Source organism: Passer domesticus, chromosome 2, assembly GCF_036417665.1.
Source record: "Passer domesticus isolate bPasDom1 chromosome 2, bPasDom1.hap1, whole genome shotgun sequence".
NCBI lineage: Eukaryota > Metazoa > Chordata > Aves > Passeriformes > Passeridae > Passer > Passer domesticus.
Window position 1 is genome coordinate 123,060,608 of NC_087475.1, and position 25,180 is coordinate 123,085,787.

General features: G+C 44.3%; 1 protein-coding gene and 1 long non-coding RNA gene across 8 annotated transcripts in view; one reads left to right on the top strand and one right to left on the bottom strand.

Moving 5' to 3' along the window:
• Window positions 1–327: 327 nt before the first annotated feature.
• On the top strand, window positions 328–23,877 carry STYXL2 (serine/threonine/tyrosine interacting like 2). Of its 4 annotated transcripts, XR_010357067.1 has the most exons (7): window positions 328–3,001; window positions 5,631–5,725; window positions 6,545–6,776; window positions 7,536–7,753; window positions 9,690–12,779; window positions 12,876–12,982; window positions 18,652–23,877. XR_010357067.1 is itself a non-coding variant. In XM_064411044.1 (5 exons), the coding sequence occupies exons 1-5, from the start codon at window positions 2,886–2,888 to the stop codon at window positions 12,512–12,514; spliced, it is 3,486 nt and encodes a 1,161-aa protein (XP_064267114.1). In that variant the 5' UTR covers window positions 328–2,885; the 3' UTR covers window positions 12,515–17,829. The 4 variants fall into 4 exon arrangements, 1 of the variants encoding a protein (XP_064267114.1); XR_010357065.1 differs by having other exon boundaries at window positions 9,690–12,982; XR_010357066.1 differs by lacking the exon at window positions 18,652–23,877 and having other exon boundaries at window positions 12,876–17,829.
• LOC135295023 (uncharacterized) overlaps window positions 8,082–25,180 on the bottom strand; it is a 29,436-nt gene continuing 12,337 nt past the window's right edge. For 2 of the 4 annotated variants that reach the window (XR_010357069.1, XR_010357068.1), the window contains exons 3-4: window positions 23,812–24,232; window positions 8,082–9,172 (exon numbers count right to left, since the gene is read on the bottom strand). This is a non-coding gene — a long non-coding RNA (uncharacterized LOC135295023). Of the gene's footprint in view, window positions 9,173–18,082; window positions 18,216–23,811; window positions 24,233–25,180 lie in introns of those variants that run through there. The other 2 variants (XR_010357071.1, XR_010357070.1) reach the window with 2 other exon arrangements.

Sequence of the window (25,180 nt, forward strand, 5' to 3'; positions counted from 1 at the left end):
CATTGCCCATAGAAGGAATCTACAGGATTAACACAATTCATCCTCTTTTTGTGCATGAAACTGTTGGGATGTCTTCAAGCCCTAATCAGCCATCCCTTCCTCCCCTTGCTGTGACACCCAAGATTCAGTATACCACCTTCTCTTTTCCCTGCTCACTCACCCCTGTACCTGCATCAACACAAGTCTGGGCTGTGAGCACACCAAGACTTGAGTGGCTGTGTCACAGCTGTTCCTTGCCATGATGTGGCGTCCCTACAGACAGCTCCCATGCCCCCGGGAGGAAGTGGCACTCAAGCAAGAAGGAAGGAGGTGTGCAGGCTCATCATGACACAGCACCAGAAGAAGAGGCAGGTGGGTTTGTGGTAAGACGCAGCTTCCACTTCCTTTCTGGTTTGCTTGTTTTTGCCAAGAGAATGTGGAATGTTTCTGCATGACTCAAAACTGGAGCCCCCAGTACAGATAAACAGACTTTAATCTGATTCTGTCCTGGGCCAGCCTGGCCCATGAGCTTTCCTGAGAGGTCAGGAGGTGGGAACTAGAGGCTTCCTTTTTGAAAAGATGTCAGAAAAGACACAGTGTGGATCAGTCCTAGCTCTTCTAAGAACAAAAATCAGCTGGTCTTACAACCACAGAATCATTTGGGTCTGAAGGGATCTTTAAAGATTATCCAGCTGAAGCTCCCTTCCACAAGCAGGAACATTTTTCACCAGACCAGGTTTCTCAAAACCCCACCCACCCTGGCCTTGGACACTTGAGGGATGGGGCATCCACAATTTCTCTGGGCAATCTGTTCCAGTGCCTCACCATGCTCATGAAGAAGTTCTTCCTTGTATTTAATCTAGATCTACCTTCTTGTTTAAATTCATTGCCCTTTGTTCCATCACTACAGGCCCGGGTAAAATGTCTTTCTCCCTCTTGGTTATAAAATCCTCTTTAAGTACAGAAAGGCTGCATTAAGATCTCCCTAGAACCTTCTCCAGGATGAACAGACATGACTCTCTCAGCCTTTCTCCACAAAAGTGTTCCAGCCTTCTGATCAACTTTTAGCCCTCCTGTGGACCCTCTCCAAGAGGTCTGTGTTTTGTGCTAGGGGCTGCAGAGCTGAATGTTGTACTCCAGGTGGGGTTTCACAGGAGCAGAGTGGGACAATCCCCTCTCCTGACCTGCTGGTCACACTTCTGAAGTACTTCTGATGCATATGGTTGGCATTATGGGCTGCAGGTGCACCTGGGTCATATTCAATTGTTCATCCACCAGTATTCCCAAATCCCTTTCCTCCAGGCTGCTCTGGATCCATTCATCCCCAGCCTGTACTGATATTGAGGACTACCCCAAGCCAGGTTTAGCACTTGGCCCTGTTGAATTTAGTGAGGTTTACATGGGTCCACTTCTCTGTATGGCATCCCTGCCCCTGCTGAATCCAGGGCACCACTCAGCCTGGTGTCCTCTGAGGAATTCCTGAGCGTGACTCAGTCTCACTCTCTGTGTCATTATTAAAGATACTGAGCAGTACTGGTCCCAGTGCTGGATCTTGAGGGACACCACTTGTTGACAATCCCCATTGGGATGCTGAGCCATTGACTGTATTTGGATCCCATCCAGCCACTTCTTTATCCATCAAATACTCCATCAATCAAATCCACCTCTCTCCAAATTAGAGGTAAGACTGTTGTGTTGGACCATGCCAAAGTCAATACAGAAGTCCAGGTAGTTGACAGGTAGCTTACTTTCCCTTAGGTTGGAGTGGGTTCAGCCTGCCCTGCATTTCCCAAGGATATCAGAGGTCATACCTGCATTTCAGTTTGTGCCTGGTGGGATCCCCCTTGCCTGGAGGCTCTCTGCAGGCACAGGTCCAGCCTTGCTGGCTCTGGACTCTTTCCTGCAACTGAGAAACGGTCCAGCCCACGGCAGGGAAGGAGTTAAGTGCTTGACCAGCTGCTGTCTGTGAGGCACTGAATTCCTTCTCCGTGCAATCCAGCAGCCAGTGTCAGGACAGCTATATTTAGAAAGCTGATAAAGGTTTGGTGCCAACAGTTGTCCTGCCCCTCGATGAAGAAGCAGTAGAGAGACTGAGAAGGGGGCAGCTGGTTGCTTTCCCCCCCAGTACCGCTCCTTGCTGTCTTCAGTGGACTCCTTTGCCGTGCTGCCAGCAGGGACCCCCAGTGGAGCCATCAGGCACAGGGGTAAGTTCCCTTTCCTTGCTCACCCTTCTCCCTGCTCACTGCCCTGTGAGTGACCACGCGGCCGCCATCCTCCGGCCTGAGCCCGTGGGAGCTGCCGCCGCTCCTGTGGCACTGAGGCAAGCGTCCCTCTGCCTGGGCCAGGGCAAGTGTTGGCTGCGGTGTTTCCACGTTCCTCACTGAGCTGTGGTGCCCTCACCCAGTGTAAGAACAGCAGCCTCCACACAAATGATTACAAGGACAAAGTCCCAAGCCTCCAAGCTCCTTTGGCCTTAAGCGTTAGGAGCATTTCATTTTGGGGACACGAGGTCTCATGTTTCTTGCCCCTGACCCTCCTTCCAGCCTGGCTCTGGCTGTGTACAGCTCCTTCCAGCCACCACACGCAGTCAGGCGAGTATAGAGTTTCTGCCCTGCCACCCCTTCCTTCCTGGCCTTCCAGCACCCTTACTCATAGGCAAAAGAGCATTGGAGCTCGCTGGGCAGCAGCCAGGGAGCTGCATGAGGCCCTGGGAATGGCAGGAGCCCTGGAAGAGGAGCCAGTGCAGCCCTTGTGGAAAGGGTTCCTCACAGGAGCCAAGTGTGGGAGCCCTTCTGCTGCACCCCCCTGCCCCTTGTGCCCCAGAGCCAGGGAACGGCCTCCTGTGCAGCCCTGTGTAATGGCTCTCCCTGCTGCCCTGCTCCTTGTAGGGGTCCCCAGCGGCCGCCATGGCCAGCGGCAGAGATTCGGACAGCGAGCCGGCGGTGCCCGAGGAGCAGGAGGCGGAGGGCCCGGACGTGAGGGCCGTGCAGGCCCACTACCTGCGCAGCCCCTCGCCCAGCCGGTGAGTCCACAGGCACTGCCACGGCTCCTGGCAGCACGTGGGAGCTGCTGCCCTCCCCTGCTTCCCTTCCTTCCTCTCCTCCACCCTGGCGCTTGGGCCAAGCTGAGCCCGGGGATTCCCTGCCCTCCCTGAGGTGGGGTCAGTGTGCCAGCTCAGACAGAGCCTGCAGAGACAGGATTCCTGCACTAATTAATCCACCCTGCTGGGAGAGTGCACAGCAGGGATAAACTGCAGGAAGGATTACTGTGGGCTGGTGCTGTCCCTCTTCCCTGTCTCACCCTCTCATACCCCTAAGCTGAAACTTCCGATCCAATTTCAACTCTTTGCAAATTCAGCTTCATCTTTATGTCCATTATAAGGACTTGTGGATTTACTGAATGCTGATATTAGGCTTTGCCAGCTGCAGAAAGACCAAGGGTCTTGGGATTTGGGTCTGATTCAGAACCAACTTTAGCTACAGGCTTCAGGCACTGAACAGGAGGCTGTCACAGCACAAGCAGAAATTGAGTTACCTCAAGCAAAACAAGCATGATTGGATGTGTTTTCTCCCAATACAAGGAAAAATACACCCCTTTGTTCTCTTTTCCTATAGCAAAATGCTCTGCAGGGCTTTCTGTAACCTTTGAGATGCTTTAGCTGAAAGCAAGGAGTAGGTATAGAGTTTGATAAGAACCTTCCCCAGTGTCCCTCAACAAGTAGGAGGTTATGAAATGTTTCCTGCTAACTGTGGGACACTGCAGAAAAATTGAGTACTTATTTCATTTAACCACATGTATTTCAAAATTGTTTAGGAAGATCACTGAGCTCACATAAAGTAAAATTATGTATTGTAAAATTATGTATTGAGCTCTCTCCTACTGCTCATCAGTCACTCAAAATGAACAGAAACATCTCTCCAGTTTATTCCCTTCCCTTCCCTTCCCTTCCCTTCCCTTCCCTTCCCTTCCCTTCCCTTCCCTTCCCTTCCCTTCCCTTCCCTTCCCTTCCCTTCCCTTCCCTTCCCTTCCCTTCCCTTCCCTTCCCTTCCCTTCCCTTCCCTTCCCTTCCCTTCCCTTCCCTTCCCTTCCCTTCCCTTCCCTTCCCTTCCCTTCCCTTCCCTTCCCTTCCCTTCCCTTCCCTTCCCTTCCCTTCCCTTCCCTTCCCTTCCCTTCCCTTCCCGTTCCTTTTTTTCTCCCTTTTTTCTTGCTGTCAGTAGCAAAACAGAGTGATGAAAATGGCAAGCTCCTTCCCAGCCAGAAGGGGGTCCTTGAAAGACCCAGGCTTGGGCAGATCTGTGTTTCACAGATGCCCAGGGCAGCTGCAGGTAAAATGTGTTGAGCCTGTGGTGGCAGATTATTGCCAACTGTTACCTTTTTATTGAGCTTGGAGGCAACCTTTACAGCAAAAGGAATCGAAGGCAGGGCATAGCTGCAAATTTGTGTCAGCTCCTGTAAATGAGACTGAGACTCCCCTCGCTCATCTCGTAAACTCCTTTGAAGAACTAGAAAAGGATTACTTTCAGTCACGGTTGACAAGTGCTGGAACTCAACTAAATGACCTGGATGAGCCTGTTAAGTGGTTTCCGATGGCTGTGCCCTCTGTTTGGATTCTGGAGCCTGAAAGCAGTTCAGCTCTCCAGACACTGCTGCACCCTGACTGAATATTAATCACCCTCCCTCTCCTGCTTTAATTAAACAAAAACAAACAGTGTATTGCAAGTCTGCAAGCCTTGCATTGCCAGAGAGCTTCTGTGATGGCAGCAAACTTGTCTAGTGATTTGTACCATCTATTTGGAAGGAAGTGTATAGGGTATATATCAGGGAAAAAGCTCTGTAAAATATTTTGTTAAGGTGGTCTAACTGAGAGACTGAATTTTCTTGGACTGTATAGGTGGACCCAGAAGGAAATATACTTGTTTTTAAGGTTGTGGCCTTTTTTGCTTAACAAAAACTTATTACACTATGTTAAATAACTCACTTCAAAGGTGTTTGTGGGTGTCATAGTGGTTTCTGACCCACAGTTACACAACACTGAGTGAGTGGAGAGACTGACCACAGATTCATGCTCTGAAGTGCCCAAGGTACAAAGTACTGAGGGAGAGATTCATGGGCTTCAGTCTCAGTGTTTGCACTGCAGCTTGTGGTAACTCAAAGGATGCTTGCAGGCAATTAACTGGCAGGAAGAAAACCCAACAGTTATTTAGCACAACCTGTTTTGAATTACTCAATAAATTCTAGTTAGGACCATGTTTATGTCTGTCTGTCTAACTGGGAGTTACTTGTGAGACTATTTTGTGTGATCCATCCCCCTTCCAGCCTCAAACCAGACACTGATCTTCTCTATCCATAAACTCCTCCACCAGGCAATTTGATTGCACTCCCAGCCCACTGCAGCTTCTCCCCATGGGACCTGCCTACGTCCTGCAAACACTGGATGCCAAGGCATCTTTGAAGCCTGCAGTGCCATGCTAGAGATCGGGGTGGGAATGAGATGTGGGAGAAGAGCTGGGACTTCCCTTCTACAGCCAAAGAATCCTCCCTGCTCCAGTTCCCCACTGTACCCCTTTGGAATGGGTGAAGAGGGCTAAAGTCCTGGGGATGGGATCCCAGTGGAGGGCATTTGCCTAACTGGCAGTGTGGTTGGTTGGCAGGTATTCAGTGATATCAGACACTGATACAGAGAGCATCCTCATGGAGCCAATCCATCTGTCATCTGCTGTAGCTGCCAAACAAATCATCAGTGAAGGTAAGAGACTATATAAGTTACAGAGACCTGAAATTGCACTTGTTTTGCCTTTCTCATCTACAGATCATAAATCATAAAAAAGCCCTTATGAGAAAGCTCCATCTGAAGTAGAGAAAGAAAGAATAACTTACAGAAAGGTTTGGTGACTTCCTTTGAAGCTGGGCAATGAATCTGTGGCGGAATTGTGTACTACAGGGGCAAAAGTTTGAGTGCTGGTTGCTTGCTGCAACAAACTAAATTAGAGTAGAATGGAATAGAACAGAACAAAATGGAGTATTTCAGTTTAAAGGACATACGTGATCATCTAAGTCCAACTATCAGGGCTGACCAAAAGTTAAATCATATTATTAAGGCACTGTCCAACATCTCTTAAACACTGTTAAGGATGGGGCATTAACCATCTCCCTTGGAAGCCTGTTCCAGTGTTTGACCACCCTCTCAGAGAAAAAGTGGTTCTCTATGTCCAGTCTGAATCTCCCCATCTCAGCTTTGAACCATTCCCACATGTCTGATCACTGGATACCAGGGAGAGGAGCCCAGCAGCTCCCTCTCCACTTCCCCTCTTCTGGGCCTGGAATAAGGGTGCCCTTGACTCCCAGGCCTTTGGCCAGTGTGGGGCTGAGTGCAATGTGTCCTTCTCATTGCTGATTACCCCGAGGCAGTTCCTAGGTGAACACGTACCTGCCTACACTGCAGACAGAACAGGGGGGTATTTCTGGGGAGCAAAAGCCACAAGGCTTGTCCCAGGCACAGGTAATGATAGCTCATACATTTGCGTTGTTTTTGTGTGCTTTTAGTTACAATGTCAGTTTATTCCAGAGCTGAAGACAAAGGACGTCAGGGTGGACTCGGTGTGTCCCAGGATGTTGGAGTCTGCGCAGCAGCTGATGGTGGAAGACCTGTACAACCGAGTTAAGGAAAAGATTGATGACACCAGCTTGTTTAACACGCCGTGTGTGATGGACTTGCAGAGGGCACTTGTGAAGGACAGGCTGGAGACCCCCAGGGACGCTGTGGATGAAGTCTGGCCTAATGTCTTCATAGCAGAAAAGTGAGTGTCGGCTTCTGTCATCAAGTTGCACAAGATTCCCAGTAAAGGGTCAAATGGAACCATTGAAGGCATAACATGTATTACATGCATCTAATACCTTTCATCCCTAGAGAGCCCTAAAGTGTTTTTCAGACTGTGCTCACAGAAATCTCTATGCACAGGAAAGTAAATACTTCTGGAATAGAATCAGCAGCTTTCCTATGCTGTTTAGATGCTTCAACAGTTTAAGAGAGGCAAAGACAAATAAGCCCAAATCCCACTGTTCTGATTGGAATTTGGCCCTAAAATTGGAACTAAAGTCTTTGGTATGTAAAAGGGAGTTTAAAAGGTAATGCCAAAGCAAATGTCAAGTAAACATGACTAGGTCTCTTGTACCATGGTTCAGCTGTCTGAGGTACCTGTGTATGTGACTAGACAGAATTAGAAGGGGATATAGGGTAAAGCATGGATTATGGAGTGATAAAAATGGATAAATAAGTACATGGCCTGAACCTAGGATGGCAGTATGAGTTTCAAACCAAGCTGAAGTGGAAACAGAGCGTATGGCCCTACAGGTGAATGCAGGCTTCTTGTTTTCTTTTAACAGTGAGTATTGGAAAGAGATACCTGTAGAACTCTCAAAGGACATTAAGGTCTGAGTGGTGCCTCATGCTGAATGAGTTACATGGACAGGGAGTTATGTAGGCCTTGTAGCATGCAGCTGTTTTCCCACCTAAAATAAGGGCACTGATATCTAACATGTTTTTTCCTTTTCTGCAGAAGCGTTGCAGTGAACAAAAGCCGTTTGAAGAGACTGGGGATCACCCATGTCCTGAATGCAGCTCATGGCACAGGTGTCTATACAGGGCCCAGTTTCTACAATGGTCTCAATATCCAGTACCTGGGCATTGAAGTGGATGATTTTCCAGATACAGATATCTCCAAACACTTCCGCCCAGCTGCAGAGTTCCTTGACGAAGCCCTGCTGACTTACAGAGGTAAGAGGAGAAGATTGAAGTGGTTCCAGGTTGCTTGGGAATTAGCAGGGGGAAACCTTACTCTGATAAACTGATATGCCACATTTGTCATGGGGTAAAAGGCAGAGCCTTTGCCCTCTGCATGACAGTGAACACTTCCTGCCTGTTTCTGCCCAGCCTCATGCAAAACAGGAGGGAGCAAACTGGTAAGGGGAGGCAGCCCAGCAGCCCCATGGCTTCAGGTTCAAAGTGGCTGCAAGTCAGCTCCTGCAGCTGATTTGAAAGAACCTAACTATAGCAAAGAGTAGAACCCCTGCTCTAATACATTTTTAAAAATATTGATACTCTATAATACTATATATATAGAGAGATAGATATATTCCTGTACCCTGCACGGTTCAGTTTCAGCATGATGCAAAAAAATTTACTAAAACAATCCAAGTGGCTGAGTTGAGCCTTTGGGTGTCTACACCCAGGCTGCTGTCAGGTTTGCTGGACTTCAATTCCATGTCAACTGTTATTCTGTGGACCTCCAGTGCACACTGGTCATTTTGTTGCAAATTCAGTGGACAGTTAGAAATGTCTTTTTGCAGTTCAGTATTGAAAGAAGCACCAGGGTCTGTGATATCACTGACATTCTTCATAGAAGTTGTCAATTAATCTAATTTCTGTAGAGAGGCAACAGATTACCTCCTAGCAGTAGTGACAGAAGAAAAGGGTAAAGTTTTGTTAGTATGCAAGGAACGTTGAGCCAGTTTTAATAGCTCAACATGAGGAGGATGCACCAAGGCTGACAAGCCTTGGAAGAAATGAAAGGAAGGAGATTTCCCCCTCTTGGTGAGCTGTTAAATTGGCTTAGCTGGCTGGTAAAACACTTGGAAGGCAACCAACACTTTTGATGCTAAGGTATTAAAGAGATTTCAGGATTGTAGGAAGAGGTTCATTAGGTAAACCTCTTGTGGTAACATATCAGCAGTTAGAAAGATGATGCTTAAATTGGCTTCATTAAGTTTCAGTGCAAACAGATTGATTAAACTGGAGTTTATCACACATTTAGAAACAGTAATTTCAGTTGTTTGCCAGCTAGCAAAGCCTCATTTACACTCTCTTCGTATTTACAAGCTTTTCTTTAGCTGTAATTTGCCATACAAGTAACTTAAACCCCAAACAATTTGTCTGTGCCAAAGCTTGGTTTTCTGCAAGAGGTAGTAAATGCTATAAAATAAAGCAGATCCTCAGTTTTGATTCTTGCTTATACAGTTACTGGTGCAGGACAGTGGGTCCCAGTAGTTTGAAGCATCTGGATCAGTTTGTCAGAGTCAAAATCAGCCCTTTTCTGATAGTTGCGTGGTTCTGCTCTTGTAAGTTATAACAGGACTTTGGCCTCCAGTCAGTCTTCAATGCAGTTGTTTGAGGGTACCCTCAAAACCAATCTAGATTCTAGCAAAAATACAATTAAATTAATATATAATTGTTATTTAAGTCCTAGAATGTCCCTTATAGAAAAAATATGTTACTTGCTTATCCTCCTAATACCTTCCTGGAGGCTCATGCTAATATCTCACTTTTTACATATTGAGAAAAAAGCATGGAAAGCTTAAATGTCTGACCCTATGTCAGCCAGCAAGTAAAGAATATCTCACTTGCCTTTCTAATACCTATCATAAGCTTTTTTATGATTTGAGTAAGTGAAGCGTGTAGGCGAAAATACAAACACTATTTAGATTGTTTGGAAATGTGCCTGCCCACAGTTTTTGAGACTAATGTGCTTTTTATTTGTATGTATCCAGATTTTTATTTATGTAAAGCTTGTGAATATTTAGTGTTGGTTTCAGTCTCTGAAGCATATAATGGGTGCAGTCTTTAACACTATTCAGAGAATGCTTTTGAGCTGCCTACCAGAGCATCCTGTCTGTTCTTGGAAATGGCTGATGCCTTTCATGTTCACTGTCTGTAGGCAGAATCCTTGTCAGCAGTGAGATGGGGATCAGCCGCTCCGCTGTGCTGGTGGCTGCCTACCTGATGATCTACCACCACATGACCGTTCTGGAGGCTCTGATGACGCTGAGGAAGAAACGCGCCATCTACCCCAACGACGGCTTCCTGAAGCAGCTGCGGGAGCTCAATGAGCAGCTCTTGGAGGAGCGAGAGCTGGAGCGTGCTGGAGATGAGGACGTGACTCCAAGCCAAAGCCCTCTGGCCTATGCGGGGACTTCTTCACGGCTGTCTGGAGCTGGGGACTCAGGGAGCATCAAGGGAGCCAAAGCTCACTCCATCACAGTAGAAGAAGAGGACACCAGCAGCATTCTGGGTAGTTTTATGAGCTCTTCATCCGTGGAAAAAACTAGCTGGGTTTCCAAACACTCCACCCTGATCACTGAGGAGGAAGAGGAACAATTGTATGAGGAATGGAGGAGGAAACAAGGCCTATCTACAAAGGAAGCAGGAGTTCACCATGAAAGAACATCTCCAAAGCATCTGGATCAGGAAGAGGAACAATCTGATGAGGATGTGGAACGGAGGATCCATGATTGGCAGCGCAGAAATGAGAAATACCAGATGTCAGGTACAGCCAGGGAGGAGGATGGTGAATGCAGCATGGGAGGAAGACCCTACCCATCAGGTGAATTCAGTGATGTTGAGAGTGTGAGCAGTTTTGAGATCCGAACCCTAAAAAAGCAGCTGGAAGCCAGTAGCTTTAGCAGGATGAGGAGGAGCCGCACAGACTCTACATCTTCTGAGAGCACCTGGGACATGTGGAATCAGAGGCTTCTGGAGATTGAGAAAGAAGCTGCTCAGAGGTATCATTCTAGGAATAAAAGCTGTGGGGAGAGACAATCCCCAGAAACGGGAAGAAAGGAGAGGGATGTGGATGAGGAGAGTGTGTTTTCAGACTCCTCCTGTAGCTCCTTCTACAATTTCTGCCAAAAGAACAAGGACAAGTTGACTCCTCTAGAAAGGTGGAAGGTCAAGAGGATCCAGTTTGGCTTTCACAAGAAGGATTTAGAACCATCATCTGCACCATCTCCAGCAGAGGATGGCAGCCAGGCAGGTCAGGAGGAAACAGAAGGGAGGAGTTTGTCAGATATTGATCTGACTGCTTACCAGGCTTGGAAAATGAAGCGGCAGAAGAAGGTAGGCAGTGAAAGCAGCAAGGAGGAATTTGTGGAATTTGCCAAAACTGAGGATTCTGCTTCAGCTAAAAAGAAGCAGAGGCGTATAGAGCTCCTTGAACGTTCAAAGAAAATTTTAGAAGAAAGCCAGTCCATGTGCAGCTGGGAGACAGAGAGTACAATGAGTGGGAGTATTCCCCTCTCAGCTTTCTGGTCTTCAGCGCCTTCTGCAAACGGTGCCGACGATGCAGCTTCTGCCCTGAGCATGCAGACAAATCATTCATCTTTGTCACAGGCCAGGAGTTGTGCTGGAGCAATGCAGATGCCAAATATACCCCTTCCCAATCTCACAGTTGGCCCAGGTGACACGATATCCATGGCAAGCATTCAGAACTGGATCGCTAACGTGGTCAGTGAAACCATTGCTCAAAAGCAAAATGAGATCCTGATGCTGTCCCGGCCATCGTCCGCCATGGCCTCCCTGTCAGGAGACCTTGGCAGGCGTGCAGATGATGACAAGGTTTCTCTTCTCAGTGCTCAGAGTGGCTCATCCCTCGCTGCCTCCCAGCTCCACCAGCAGGACCTGCGCAGGGCTGAGTCTCAGTCTGTGCTGTCTTGCAACACGTCCGTGAGCGCAAGGACAGAAGGGACTACTTCAAACTTGAAGACCCAGACAAGCAAACCACTGTACAGCCTCTTTGCTGATGATGTTGACCTAAAGAAGCTAAGGAGGAAGGAGAAGGAGATGCAAATGGAAATGAGAGAAAAAATGTCAGACTATCAAATTGAAAAGGTGATTAGAGACAATAAACGCAGCACTTTATTCAAAAAAAAGGTGACCAAAGCAGAGGAAAATGAAACAGAAGATGACAGAGAGAGTACAACAAACAGCCACAGGCGTCCCTTGCAAGCAGATTTTGACAGAACTGATGCAGTCTTTGATCTGTCCAGTCAACCTGGAACCTCAGGTGTACCAAAGTCAGAGGTAGATACTGATATTACCAAGTGGCTGAACGGCCTCAAAGCAGAAAGAGAACCACCATCATATTATGATCAGACTGAGAACGCTAGAGAGAAATATAGCAGATCATCCAGAGTTAGACAGATGGATTCTGAGACATCCAGTTACAGATTCTGCAGATCCCAAAGAAAAGAGCTAGATAGCTGTTCTTCCTACGAGTCAACAGGAGATTCACTGAGAACCATGTCAAGATTTTCCTCTGCTTCTGCAAAAGAGGACAAAAAGATGTACAAGTTCACAAGGTCCAGGGTCAGTGAGACAAGTTCCAGAGGAAACAGCCCAGAGCTGCATGTTTTCAACCAGTCACCTGAACCACCCTTTGACTCTGAATCCCCTGAAACATCTACACAGAGCCGAGTTAGAGCTCATCATGTGGAGGCATGTGAAGAGGAGGCCAGGTCAGACGTGTCAGAATGTGGAGCAAAGAGAAAGTTCACCCAGAGCTTTTCAAAGTCTGAAGAGGATGGGAAGAAGGAGGCAAAAGTGGAGCAAAGTGAAGAAAGGTTTGCGTCTAGGCAGGTCTCTCAGTACAGGCGAAGCACACGTAAAGAAGAGGAAGAGGAGATGGATGATGATGCCATTATTGCTGCTTGGAGAAGCCGACTAGAAGAAACTACAGCAAAGCTCCAGCGGAGAAGGGAAGAGTGACCAAGATCAGACTACAGGAACACAAGCAGAGCCACACAGTCCCTGAATCACTCATCATTATACTTTTGATAATCCTTTGTGGTTTGTAGGGCATTTCCTGCAGCTAGTTCTCTTCTTAATCAAAAGCGATGAAGGGAAGAGGTCAAGTTCTGCAAGTGTTTGTGGTTTGTCAGAAAGAAGATGCTGGTATTAAATGATCAATGTAGGTAGGAACACAATGTTAGAAGCCATTAGGAGCCAGACGATGTTTCAGCAGCAAAAGCAGGTAACGGTGACACCTCAAGTCAAAAGACCAATCACATCCCATTTTGGTTATTTCAATTTCCTAGTGTCGTTAAAGACTGGACATGTTTTTTTCTAGGATCTTTTTGATCATAAATGGAAGAAGCCAACAGCCTTTTCTAGGAACTTAAAGACTGTTTTTCTCTTAATCAGTTTTACTTTATACGACTGAGAAGATATTACCAGGTAGGCTCCATTTTCTGCACCAGCCTTACAAATGTCTAGAGAAATAAGACAGTTCAGGGGAATATGTGTTCTGTTTTACTTTACTAAGTAGCAGAAGCAAAATGGAATACTGGAAAAAAGAAGATGCCTCCTGTTTAAAAGTTCAGTGCAGTAATGAATGTATTCATTGTTTTCTATTAGATGGAGTCATCTCTGCTCCAGTATGGTTGGTTCCTCCAAATAACTTAAGGTCAACAAAGGAAAAATGCAGTAATATTAACAGCCATCCAAAAATCATTTTTTGATGTAGTTAAAGAGATAGAGTTAGGATTAGTGTTAGTGTAGGCTGGGTTTCTGAGTGTTGACTTCACTTTGGCTTATGTATGCAGCTCAGCTAAGTTGGTGCTTTTGTATTTATAGTCATTAATTTTCAACATGATTACCTTGAAAGAAAGGAGCAATACACAAACTGACCTCATAATAAAATTGTTTAATTAGACCATAGGTGTAAGGTATCGTGCACCTAAGGAGAAATTGTGTCTGTGAAGGTGGCACCTGGAAGCTTGTTTTTAGGAGGCAGTGGTAGGTTCAAATGGCATCTTACAGCTAAAGTGTTCTTTGTATCCTGAGCTACACAGGAAGAAGCCCAGCCTCCATGGTAACTGAGTACTCCAGGTTAAGAGCCTTGGGTCTTTCCATGCCCTGCAGAGCCTTGTGAGCTTGTGTGAAACAACCCACTAGCTTGCCACAGCATCACTTGTGTGTCTTTGCACACCACAGCACCCAACCCTCACCTGTCAACATCCTCCACCTCTCTCTTACAAGCACATAGGGCAGTTTCTACTGACTTTGACTCTGGAATTATCAGTCCCCTCTTCTGTACAGACTGTATTTTGAACCAACAAAGCCCTCTGGCAGAGCTGAATCTAAAACAACAATGGAGGGATGATGCAGTAGTGCTCTCTCACAGGAAGTTTGTCTTTTTCTTGTAATCTCTTCTCCCTCCCACTGTGATGCTTAGAGCTCACCATTACCATTATGCTAGTACCTCTCCCTATTTTAATTGTGTAATACAGACAGCAAGCTCCACAGGGCAAGGGCCTGCTCTTTGTCCCTGTCTGTATGGAGCTACACACATCAGCAATGCTATCTAAATAATGGTTACTGATAACAAAATGCAGCTGGCAATTTTCCTAAACTTAGAATCATTTCTCTCAACTATAACTCACTGATCAGACATTATCCCTGCTTTTCTGAAGATAAAGATGATTTTTTCTGACAGCCAGGACTGGGGTAAATGATAGCTACTTATTGTCAGGTGAATGGAGTCTCACAATCAGGTGATTAACCAGTAACAAAGGTAGAAAAAATAAGAGAAATCACTTACTTGTGTGAGTTGTTTCGGGGTTTTGGTTTTTTTTTTTTTTAGTAAACTCAGATTACATTTCTGAAATACATAAGGAACATGGTTGTGTTTATGTTTCAGGCATGCAGAGATACTCAATGGTTTATATTGCTCATCTGCTATAAAATAATATATAATACAATGCATCCCTTGTTTCTGCATATTTCTGTGAGTTGTTATTTTTAAAGTAGTGAAATTTCAGGCCTTGGGCCACATTCTGAGAATTTATATTGAATTTCTGCAGTGTGTGTTAGGATAGGCAGTTCCCTATTTTCTTCATCCCTGGTAAAGTTGCTCCGCAGAAAACAGCTCTGCATAGACATATTTGGAGCTTGCTTTAATTTCATCCTAGAAAAGGTCTTAAGTTTTGATGGATCAAAGTGGAAGTGTGCAATACCTTCTGGCACTGAATTTACTTTTTTATCAAAGGCTGATTTCCTCTGAAAAATCCCTCTCCTGCTTCCTGTGCCTGGATGTTCCCAGCAGACAAGCCTGTCCTCTGCAGTACTGCAGGGGGCATCTCGCGCTGTAAAAGACGAGCAGTAGATGATGTAGTAATTGGTTTCATTTTGCACTGTACAGCACAGCCTTTGTTTGGGCAGCATTTTGATTTAAACACTAATCTAGGTCTGCTGCACAAATAAATTATTCAAGACCGAGGGGCAGAATATGGTTCTGTAACAAGTCTGAGCCAGACCGTCCTGATAGCGAGTTTTGACCCTTGTGAGAAAGGGTTAAGTGGGTTCTGCTGACTCATTGAGGTAGGTGGCTTATTAGTTCACTTGTGTAAAAGGGAGATAAAAATGGTTTGCTGGGGAGAGGCCATCTAAGATGCTGGCTGAGCAGCCATGAGGGAGAAGCCTTAGAAATAGCTGAACTTTATTTTCTTATTGCTTATATCCTTGTTAATAAAGCCAAACCCCCAAAGCAATAAGGGGGTGGGGATCATTTTGGACTCCATGCAGTATATGGCCAGTGCTTGAAAGCAAGATGGGAAAGGCTCCAGCTCACAGGTATAAATTACATGAAACAGTGACATAAAGACCTTGCATGGTGAAAATATTAAAGCATTCAGTCATAAGACCAATAACCAGGAGAGACAGAAATGGAGGGGTTGAAGGCAGGCTAGAAAGTCAGGTTTTAAGATGAGAATTTAGAAGGAGATAAGGAATTGCTGAAAGGGGAGAGGTCTGCACAGATTGTTTCAGGTGACCAGAGCTGCAGAGTGAATGGTTTTTCAGCAATGACACCAGTCTGACAGTAGATTAAAAGAGTAAATAAGTACCCAAATTTATCTAGGAAGGATTTTTCAGCAAAGATGTGCTGGGACTGATATATTTTTTTCCCTCTCAGTTTGCTGCTGTAGGGAGGAGGGGTTTTCTGGCATTGTATAGTGGAAGGTGAAAGTGAAAGGAGCATCCATACGGTCAGTTAAGAATATAAACACAAGAACATAAGAAAGGCTGTGTGGGGTCAGACCAAAGGTCCATCTGGCTCAATATCCTGTCTCTGATAGAGAACAACAGCGAATACCTAGGGAAGAATATATACAGTGATAAAAGTGTTATTTCCCCAGCATGATCTTCCAGCTTCTAATCATTAGCAACTCAAGGACTTCCTAAGCCAGGTGTGATATTTTTGTATTTAGTAGCCCTTAATAGGTTTTCCTTCTATGGAAGTGCCTAGTAATTTTTGAGTTATAACCACTATAGCCTCGTACCCGCTAGCCTCTGTGTCCTCTTGTGTCCCACAAGTTACTGCACACAAAATGCTAAGCCATCTTCTTTCTGCCTCTTCTGAGCCCTCTGCCCACTAGCCTTCAATTCCAACACAGTATCTGTTTAGTATTTACATGTCCCACGAGATTCTACTCCCCCCCTGCAGTCGTTCTGTCCCATCCTTAATTCCCTGGTTTTTCACCTGAGTTACTTATTCCTTATATAAGGGCTGCCCCATGTCTCTTCATTGTCCTGGCCAGTCTTCTCTGATCCCTTTCTAGTTCTGCTTTGTCATGTTTGAGATGAGGGACCAAATCCTCACACAGTGTCCGGGGTGCAGGTGTGGCAGGGATTTATCCTATGGCATACTGACCTTTTTTTCCTCTTTTCTATTCCTTCCCTATTGACTGCTAACAGTCTGCACGTTTCTTTGGCTGTCGCTGAGCACCAGAGTGATGTTTTCATAGAACTATTTATTGTGTACACCAAATTTTGTTGGATGGCAATGGTCACCTCTGAGATCATCATTTTATATGTTAAGTTTTCTTATTTGTAATGTTTTACATTTATTAGCCTTGAGTTTCATCTGCCATCTTCTCAGTCTCTCTGTTGCATTAAGTCCTTCTGCATTTTTCCACAGCCATCCTCCCATTTCTACTGCTCTGTTTCCTTAATGTCCTTTGAGCAAGGTAGAAACTCAGAGGACGTGGGAAGCAGAGAAGTTAAGGAGGGATAGATGAGAGAGAAACCCATTTGATGTTGATCTGCTTGAAGTAAGAAATAAGAAAGTGATGAAAGTCAGAGAGCTGGGAGATAAATGTTCAAAAAGAGATCTGAAGACAATAGGCAAATTGAGAAGGGAACCTACAGTGGTCAGAGACAGGAAGATACAAATGTAAGCCAAAGAGGCCAGTGCAAAATATTAATTTGTTTAGATGTATCAATGTCTGGGAAAAGGTTAGGGGCAACATCTGTGGGAAGAAAGGAGATATAAAGGAGTTAAAAGTCTGTAAGAAATGTGAAGGGGACTGGGAGAAATGGAAAGAGTGAGAGACATTGGTGGGACACTGATGATAAAATGACATCGGTGCTGGATTGGGAATTCAGTGTGGTACAAGCAAGTTTGAAGGAAACGGAAATGTGCCAGAAATATGTTATTCCTACTGTAAGAGCTGCATTTTGCATTGTAATACTGATAGCTGTGGGGCCATGGCCCATTTCCCCCATCTAGGAATTCCAGGACAATGTGATTTATTGCGTTCAGCACTAGCTTAGACTGGATAATTTTAAAAGGAGTTTAGCACCATTTCCTTCCTTTACAGCTCCTTGAGAAATGCTTACACATTAGCTGTGGTGGAGGGCTAGGTGAATTATGAGAGAAAAAGTTTTATTTGGGGAGGCTGTGTTGCATTGCCTGCCTTTCCTTAAAGGGTGTAGCTGGAATACATTCAATATAGACATTATAATGTGAAAACACAACATCCATGACCTTCCTAAATTTATAGACAATCCAACAAAGGTACTGAAAGCATGTGATTAATATAGTCTAGGGCTTGGAAACAGACACTGCATACTCATGTAATCCAGCAAAATCTCTTTGAGAGCTACCTACCTATTCTCTGGAATTTCACTTGTCATGTAGAAAAATGAAAGTGGGTCTGATCTCTGGCTGTTCTAATTGTGAAGACATCTTCCAGAATGGGAAGTGTGTGCAAAAAATAAACTGTTCTCTAGAGAGGTGAGAGCATAGGTCTAAATGGTGCGTGAATTGCCCCAGTCATTTCAGCAAGGTTCTAACTTATTTGCCCAGAAGTAATAATTTAAATGCCAATAATATTTTTCACCCTGTACTTCATGTAATAAATTGAAAAAGGTTCAAAGTGCATGTATTTAGCTTGTGTATTGCCAATACCAGCATAATCTGCTTGAATGAGCACCCTGTCATTGTGGTTGGTTTTGTTGTTTTCTGGTTTGTTTTTTTTTCCTTTTGCTTAGGCTGCCTTTTGTTCTTTGGTACATTTCAACATATTCAGGAGCTGATTTCTGTTGTTTCTAGCTATCCTCCTGTTACAACCACTCAGTAGCTTCTGAGCTTGGTGTTTTCATGTGACTGCTGTACCTCTGCCACAGGCTGCACACACACACAAAAACACAGAGATATAAAGAGAAAACATTATTTGTGACTTATAAAAGCAGGCAACAATATGAATTCAGTTCTTCCCAGGACTATCCAAGTGTGGTGATGTGAAAACTGTCTTAGAGAGCTGGAGAAGGGACATCCTGTTTGTGCTTTGAACCTTCCCCTCTGGATTGCATTTCATTTTTATTTGCATGTATCTTTAAAACAGACAATTTTAATCCTTAGACAAGAGCATAACTGCTTCCACATCTGATTCATATCTGCAGGTAGACTGGTTTGCTTTTAGTTAAGATCTGTGTGCCCAGGAGGACACAAATGTGTGTAATAGAAAACTAGCTTAATTGTTAGCTATGAAGAGAACATTGTCTCTACATAATCAATCAATCAATCAATCAATCAATCAATCAATCACTTTTTTTTTTTCCAGTGCACCCTTCATGCCAACATGCCTGAGTGCTTTATGGTCATTAAATTAAATCAAAGAACACACCACAGAATGGACAAGGCCAGATCAATAAATCTTAAAACCTGATTCAAAGTTACCAAGGACTCTGCACAAGTAACCATGACAGGAAGGATGACTCCAGTCAGGAGGGCATGTGTGTGGGCATAAAACTGAAACAAGACTTAGGTGATACTAATTAGAAGACAGAACCATTTAAAGGAACTGTAATTTTTATAGCATCACCCAGCTGCCCACAGCATCAACCTGCAGCTTCATGTTTTAAGGGTATTTTCAGATGTATGAGTGATATAAGAAAATAACAATGGCAGCAAGATCTTTTTACAGTTTTTACAGCTGTATGCTTCAGGGCACCTCTTGCCTAATTTTAAAGATTTGCCTATTTGTGATCTCTTCATTTGATTATTGAAGGGCACCATATTAAAGAAAGATGCAGTAAACACCAGCTGGCAATAACCACAGTGTGACTGCTCTGTCTTCATGGAGCATCCCAGCAATTTCATCTTTGAAATGACTCCATGCTGAACTCAGATCCAGTCAGAAGTCATCCATTAGTTGGGCAGAACATTTCTCCCTCCTTGCTTGAGAGGAGAGCTTTATGAAACTGCAATACCTTTTATGAAACTGCCAATTAATGGGGAGCTTTGTACATTTTGCTCATAGAAATATCCCAGTAGCTGTCACAACCTATGGAGGTTCATTCCCAAAGCACATAAAATGACCACAGGCCTAACTACGTTCAAAACTAAAAGCAAACCCCAGTTCTTCAACTTAAACTTCCCTCCCTCAATAATGTCGAGGCATGTGCTCCTCAGTCTGTGAATTGGATCAAAAATATTGCCTAGAGGCACAGGGTCAGAGGAGATTCCACTTATGAAAAACAGGAGGCCCTCAAAAGGGTGCAACCTCAGTTGCTGAACAGACACCACAAATAGGATGGATAAAAGCCCACATGAGACTGGTATGTGAGCAAGCAGAAGCTGACAGTTGCCCCTCAGGAATAGAGTATAAAGCTTTCAGTTCTGCAGGAGATGTGATCTGAAAGTCTGCTTCCTGGAAGCAATCGCACCTGAACTGTTGCATGGTGCTGCAGTTGCATAATTTAATAGTTGTCATGTTTCATTCCAAGGTGAGTGTTCTTGGTGGTAGTGTACATAAAAAATTTGTATGTCATTAGGGATAAAAGGGTCTATGCCAGACAAGGTCAGATATTATCCTCATGAGTGGTAGAAGAGGTCCATATTAAAACAAAGAAGGTGTTTGATTTCTTTTTGAACGTGGGCAGATGATTCAGACCCACGTGCCCTTCATATGCTCTGTCTCTCCCCTTCCTATCTCCTTTCTTTTGAAACAGATTTAAGTCCATCTACTTTTATATTTTCAAACAAAACCCATAAAAGGGCCATAAATATCATGACTCGCTAAAATGAAAGCTGTTTTCTTCTTCTCCCAGGAGACTCCTGCCTGAGAGAGAGACAGAAAGAGTTCACCTCTTTGAAAATTTCCTCCTCTGTCGAAGTAAAGCTGGTATCTAAAAGCAGCTTTCAAGGCTTTGTTCTTATCATCTTGACCTGGCTTTGTACTGGCTTCTCTCTGTATTGCTTGTGGAAGTGTGAAGGACGGGGCTAGGGGAAGGAGTTTTGGCTATCACTGGCAGAGCAAGGGTCATGCTTGGAAAGGGATTTCATTGTGGTTTCAGAAAACATTATAAAACTCAGTGCAGTGGCAGAAAGAATGAAGAAACTCATTCCCCTCCTGGATCAGACCAGTGATCCACCCTTTGTGTCTCTGATGTTGGCCAGAACCAGATTCACCTCAGAAGATGTAAAGAAAGTTTAAGTGGGTAATTATGGAATAACCTGCCCTGAGTAAAATTTTCTCCCCTTCTGGCCCAAAGCCCTCCTTCATCTCTCCTCCTTGGTTAGAGTTCAACTCTATGCCCTGAAGCATGACGGCTTCTCTCCCTTCCAAACCGCTTTTCATCCTGGCCTGTCTCATGTAACTGCCTATGACAGTGATGGGATGTATAGGTCTTGTCCACTGAGAGTCTGTGACAGATCATAGCCTTATTGGAAAGAGAGGCAGAGAGGCTGAAGAGAAGGCGAGGGAGGAGAGCATAAACTCAGATGAAATATCCATCAGGAAGATGGAAAGAAGAGTGAGTGCCTGGGAAACTAATTGCTGCCTGCTGATCTGGGCTGTGGAGATAGCTTGCAAGTGAGCATTTTTAGTTTTCAGAGATTTCAGCCTGGAGCACACTAGGAACGTCAACTCTTGGTTGAAATTACTAATCATCAATATTTCCCTTTTTATACATATATTTTTAATTTTTTTTAAGCTGTAGAAGTATGAAGTAGTCCTAAGAAAACAATTCCATTATAATCTAAGGGTGCTTTTTCTTCCACTGCAGTTCACTACTCATTTCTGAAAAGGTATTGGCATAATTTGGGGTTCTTAGACACTGAACATGGATTAAAATCAGGCTATTTTTCTACTGCCCAAAAACTATTTAGGAATCCAAAGTTAGATATTCCTGCCTAGGTCCTTATCCCTATCACAGAGAGATGGCTGCTCATAATCCTGAGTAGAGCAAAGCCCAGCTTCCGTGGATTTGTTTGGCCATCGCATAGGGCATCAAAATTTATGTGACATAATGCCAGATGCCCCAAGGTAATGATTAGAATTGTTTAGCACATGAAAGCTCTTGACTTTTTAGATATTGTCAACATTATCGCAGGTGATAATATACCACAAAAAGTATTAACAAACTTCCAAGGATTGCTTAAATGTATTTTCCAGATGGACACTTTCCAGTTGTATGCGGGTTGAATGACAGCTTTCACTTATTTGTCAACAATTCCTAGGGAGAGGGAAAGAAGAGCTAGGTTTTGGATTGTATCCAAGTCTCAGTAATGATTAATTTCACTCCCATAGTATCCATTGTTTCCCATATTCCTTTCCCTCAAAAGTGTGGCGAAGGGATCTGGAGTTTTCCAAGTGATGGGTGTTGAAATCACACCCAGTCTCCTGGATACCACGCTGAGGTGTTCAAAGCATCCTGCTGGTGTTGGCTGAGCACAGGAGATTGTTCATTAAGAAAAATGACTGTATCATTCATACTAGGCACAGCTGCAGTGAGCAGCTCAGTGGCAGTGTTCAAGGCTCTGTAATCTCCTGTTAGTTGCCACTTGCCATTAGATTTTTTTACTGGCCATAAAGGAGAATTGTAGGGGAAATGAGACGTGACGATAATTCCCTGTTCTTCCAGCTCCTTTATCAATTCAGTAACAGGACAAATAGCAGCAGAAGGTAATGTGTATTGTGGAATATTAACTGCCTTACTATGGGGCAAAGGAGCAGCTGTTTGCAACAGATTAGCAGTTAGAAATGCATCTGTAGGAGATAAACTCGGGGACAGAAAGGGCGATGTCCCTCTTTCCCGTTTTCCCCACAACTGACCCTTCAGTACATCCTTGCCCAGTATATTAAGGGCACCCAAAAGTGAGGTCAGGTGGATTGCCTGTCCCTTAGACAGAATCAGCTTTGCCCCGACCAGAGGGTGGTGGGTGGGTTTCCCATTATGGCCTGCCATAGAAACTTGACTGCTTGCAAAGCAGAGGCTGCCCTTTGTAAGTGTCCTTACGTACCGTGGATATCCAGATTCCTGTGTCAGTGAGGAATGTTGTAGGGTAGGGATGGATCATTAATTTGGGAGCATCATCTTGGGACTGAGATCCTCAGCAGTGGGAGTAGCACCCACCTTAATTTCCTAAATATCCAGTCTAGGTTTAGTGCTGGTAGGTTTGGATATATCCCTGAGCTTACAGCACTTGCATGCTCTATCCCTTTGAACCATATGGTGTCACCCCATCTCCAAACACAGATCCCAGAGGGTTATGAGAAGTAAATGAGGAAAACTTGTCTATTGCTACAAAAGGAAAGTTGGCATTTCGGAGACAGCTCTTTCCCTAAACATATTTTCCATCATCTTTTACACTCAGGAGTAACTGACCAGGTTTCTCAATTTCTGCTTTTGTCTTTCACACGGAGGCAGGCTCGGCTCTTTTACATTTTCTCTAGCTGAGGATCTCTCTTGGTTTTTACCCTCTGGGATGTATAGTGGTATATCTGCCAGCCTACACTGAAGGACATCTTGGAGAGTAATACCGTTTAAGCTGTCTTAATGGCCAGTGCTAAAGATTCCCACACCCCCCCAGCTTCCATTAGACACCATCAGAAGTGTGCAGGCTCCCAAATTACCTCCCAAGGATGCAGTTCTGCTGGGAGGGGTTGTCAGGCTCCTGGAGTAAGGGGTGCTGTTCCATCTAATTCAGCTAAAATCACTGTTTTCACCATGGCTGCATAAAGGCCCTTTGGTTCTTCCTGGCCACCTGTCCTGTCTACCTGACTCTGCTTCAATCCAATGCTGCTGCTTGCAGCACACATCAGGCCTTAGCATGAGCTGGGCTGGCCAAACCAGGAGCCTGAGTCCCAGAAAGGCCAGGGTCTTAAGCAAACAAACAAAAACAAACAAAAGGGCTTGGTTTTTTTTTATTATTATTATTATTAATCAGGAAATGTAGTGATAGAAAGTGGGGTAACCATTTTAAACTGAAAAAGTGTAGCTTTATATTAAATAATGGGGTAGATTTATATTAAATATTGGGAAGAAATTCCTTACTGTGAGGGTGGTGAGGCCCTGGCACAGGTTGCCCAGGGAAGTTGTGGATGCCCCGCACCTGGAAGTGTTCAAGGCCAGGTTGGATGGGGCTCTGAGCAACCTGGTCTGATGGAAAGTGTCCCTGCCCATGGCAGGGGGGTGGGAACTGGATGGCCTTTATGGTCACATCCAACCCAAAACATTATATGGTTCTATGACTGTTTTTTCTATTCCACTTACAAAGTGCCACTTTGTAAGGGTGATAAGAATATTAATTCACTGAACTGACCTTATACATGTGTCCACAACTTGGTCTGATGATGCTTACACACTGTAGGATAATCCCTTATTTCTGTGGCAAATCTCTCTTGTGTCGACAATTAAGTACCCTTTATAATTCCATTTTTGGCTATGATTACAGCAACATAGCTATTACAAATGTATAGAAAATGTAAATAACTTACCTGATATTTTTCCTAGCCACCTTTCTCCTTGCCTCTCCTTCAGTTATGAATGCCTTGGAGAAGAGATCATTCTTGCTTAGTGCCTGAAAATGCCTGAGCTTCTAGAGGGAGCTACAGTAAATAAAAAAAAATTATGCTGGATTCTATTTTCACTAAAAGAAAAAAAGAAAGGCATGTTATAACCCTGATTTGGTGTGATTATACTGTAAATAGGCCATAAACAGTCAAAGGGAAAATAACCTACAATATTCACACCTTTGAGAGACTGTGAGGTGGTAATCGCTATTCTTCCCTGCTGTTCAAAATATTTTCCAAGTGTCCTCGAAACTGCATTGGCAGCAGAATGTGGCCCAATTCAAGGGCTTTAATGCTACTGCTAAGTAGAAATGATTTTTGTCCTCGAAATTTTCAGTGGAATAGTCTGTATTTTGCAAAAGAAAAAGCATAGTTATTCACTGCAAAAGCACTAAGAAAAAAGGCAGAGACCATCAGAAACCTTTCTGACAAGACAATTCCATGTTTTTAAAAAAAATATTTGTGCAATTAAGGAAAAAGTACAAATGTTGAATTTCAAAAATAGGCATGTTCCATATGAAGATGACAGAGAATTTCAGTGTTGCTTGCTGAAGTTAATAGGGAGCATAATGTCCACTTTGTACATGGGGAAACAGGAACAGAGATTTGCCTTCAGCTCATTTTTTCACTTTTCCCCAAGAACTGTTGCACTTTCCATGCCACACACAGAACGGGCATTTTAAACGGGTGGTGTAGCTTACCTTTAAGACCACAACCCTTCTTTACAAGCAGCATGGCTACCTCTGCCTGTCACAATGCCACAGAAGAGCTCTGCCAGAGAATCATTCCAAAACCTTGCAGGGAGATGCTGTGCTTTTCCTGCCCTTTGTGGTGAGAATGTTTTTCATCTTACATCCGTGCCCATACTAAACACTTTAAAATCTTTCACCATTATGACCTGTTATTTCTCAGCATCTTTTTGGGCTGATAGATAGCTAACGATATAGATATTTACTGTCACTCCATTAATATCCAGAGGTCTTAACTAGCACCAGGACCCACTGCAGCACATACAGCATGCAGCACAATTCTAGTTGTTCTCACCCTAAAAGACTTGCAAGTTAAATGAATGAAACAGACACAGGCTGGGAGAAAGAGATTGCATCTGTAAGTGTGTTTGAGACCCAGAAACTGAGCCCAGTGTTGTACATGGATACTGCAGCAGCAGAAGTCTGCAGGAAATTTCAAACGATAGGGCTAAATTCATCTTGCTAACAAACATTCTCCATCAGCAATCACTCACCTCTCTGTGGTGCAATTAAACACTCACTGGCCTCCAGAGAGCACAAGAACA

What these genes read in the sequence shown, in the direction of transcription:
- STYXL2 (XM_064411044.1), top strand. Translation starts at nt 2,886, where the DNA reads ATGGCCAGCGGCAGAGATTCGGACAGCGAGCCGGCGGTGCCCGAGGAG. An exon ending in AATGTCTTCATAGCAGAAAA is followed by an intron (nt 6,777 to 7,535) that starts GTGAGTGTCGGC and finishes CCTTTTCTGCAG; the next exon opens with AAGCGTTGCAGTGAACAAAA. An exon ending in AGCCCTGCTGACTTACAGAG is followed by an intron (nt 7,754 to 9,689) that starts GTAAGAGGAGAA and finishes CACTGTCTGTAG; the next exon opens with GCAGAATCCTTGTCAGCAGT.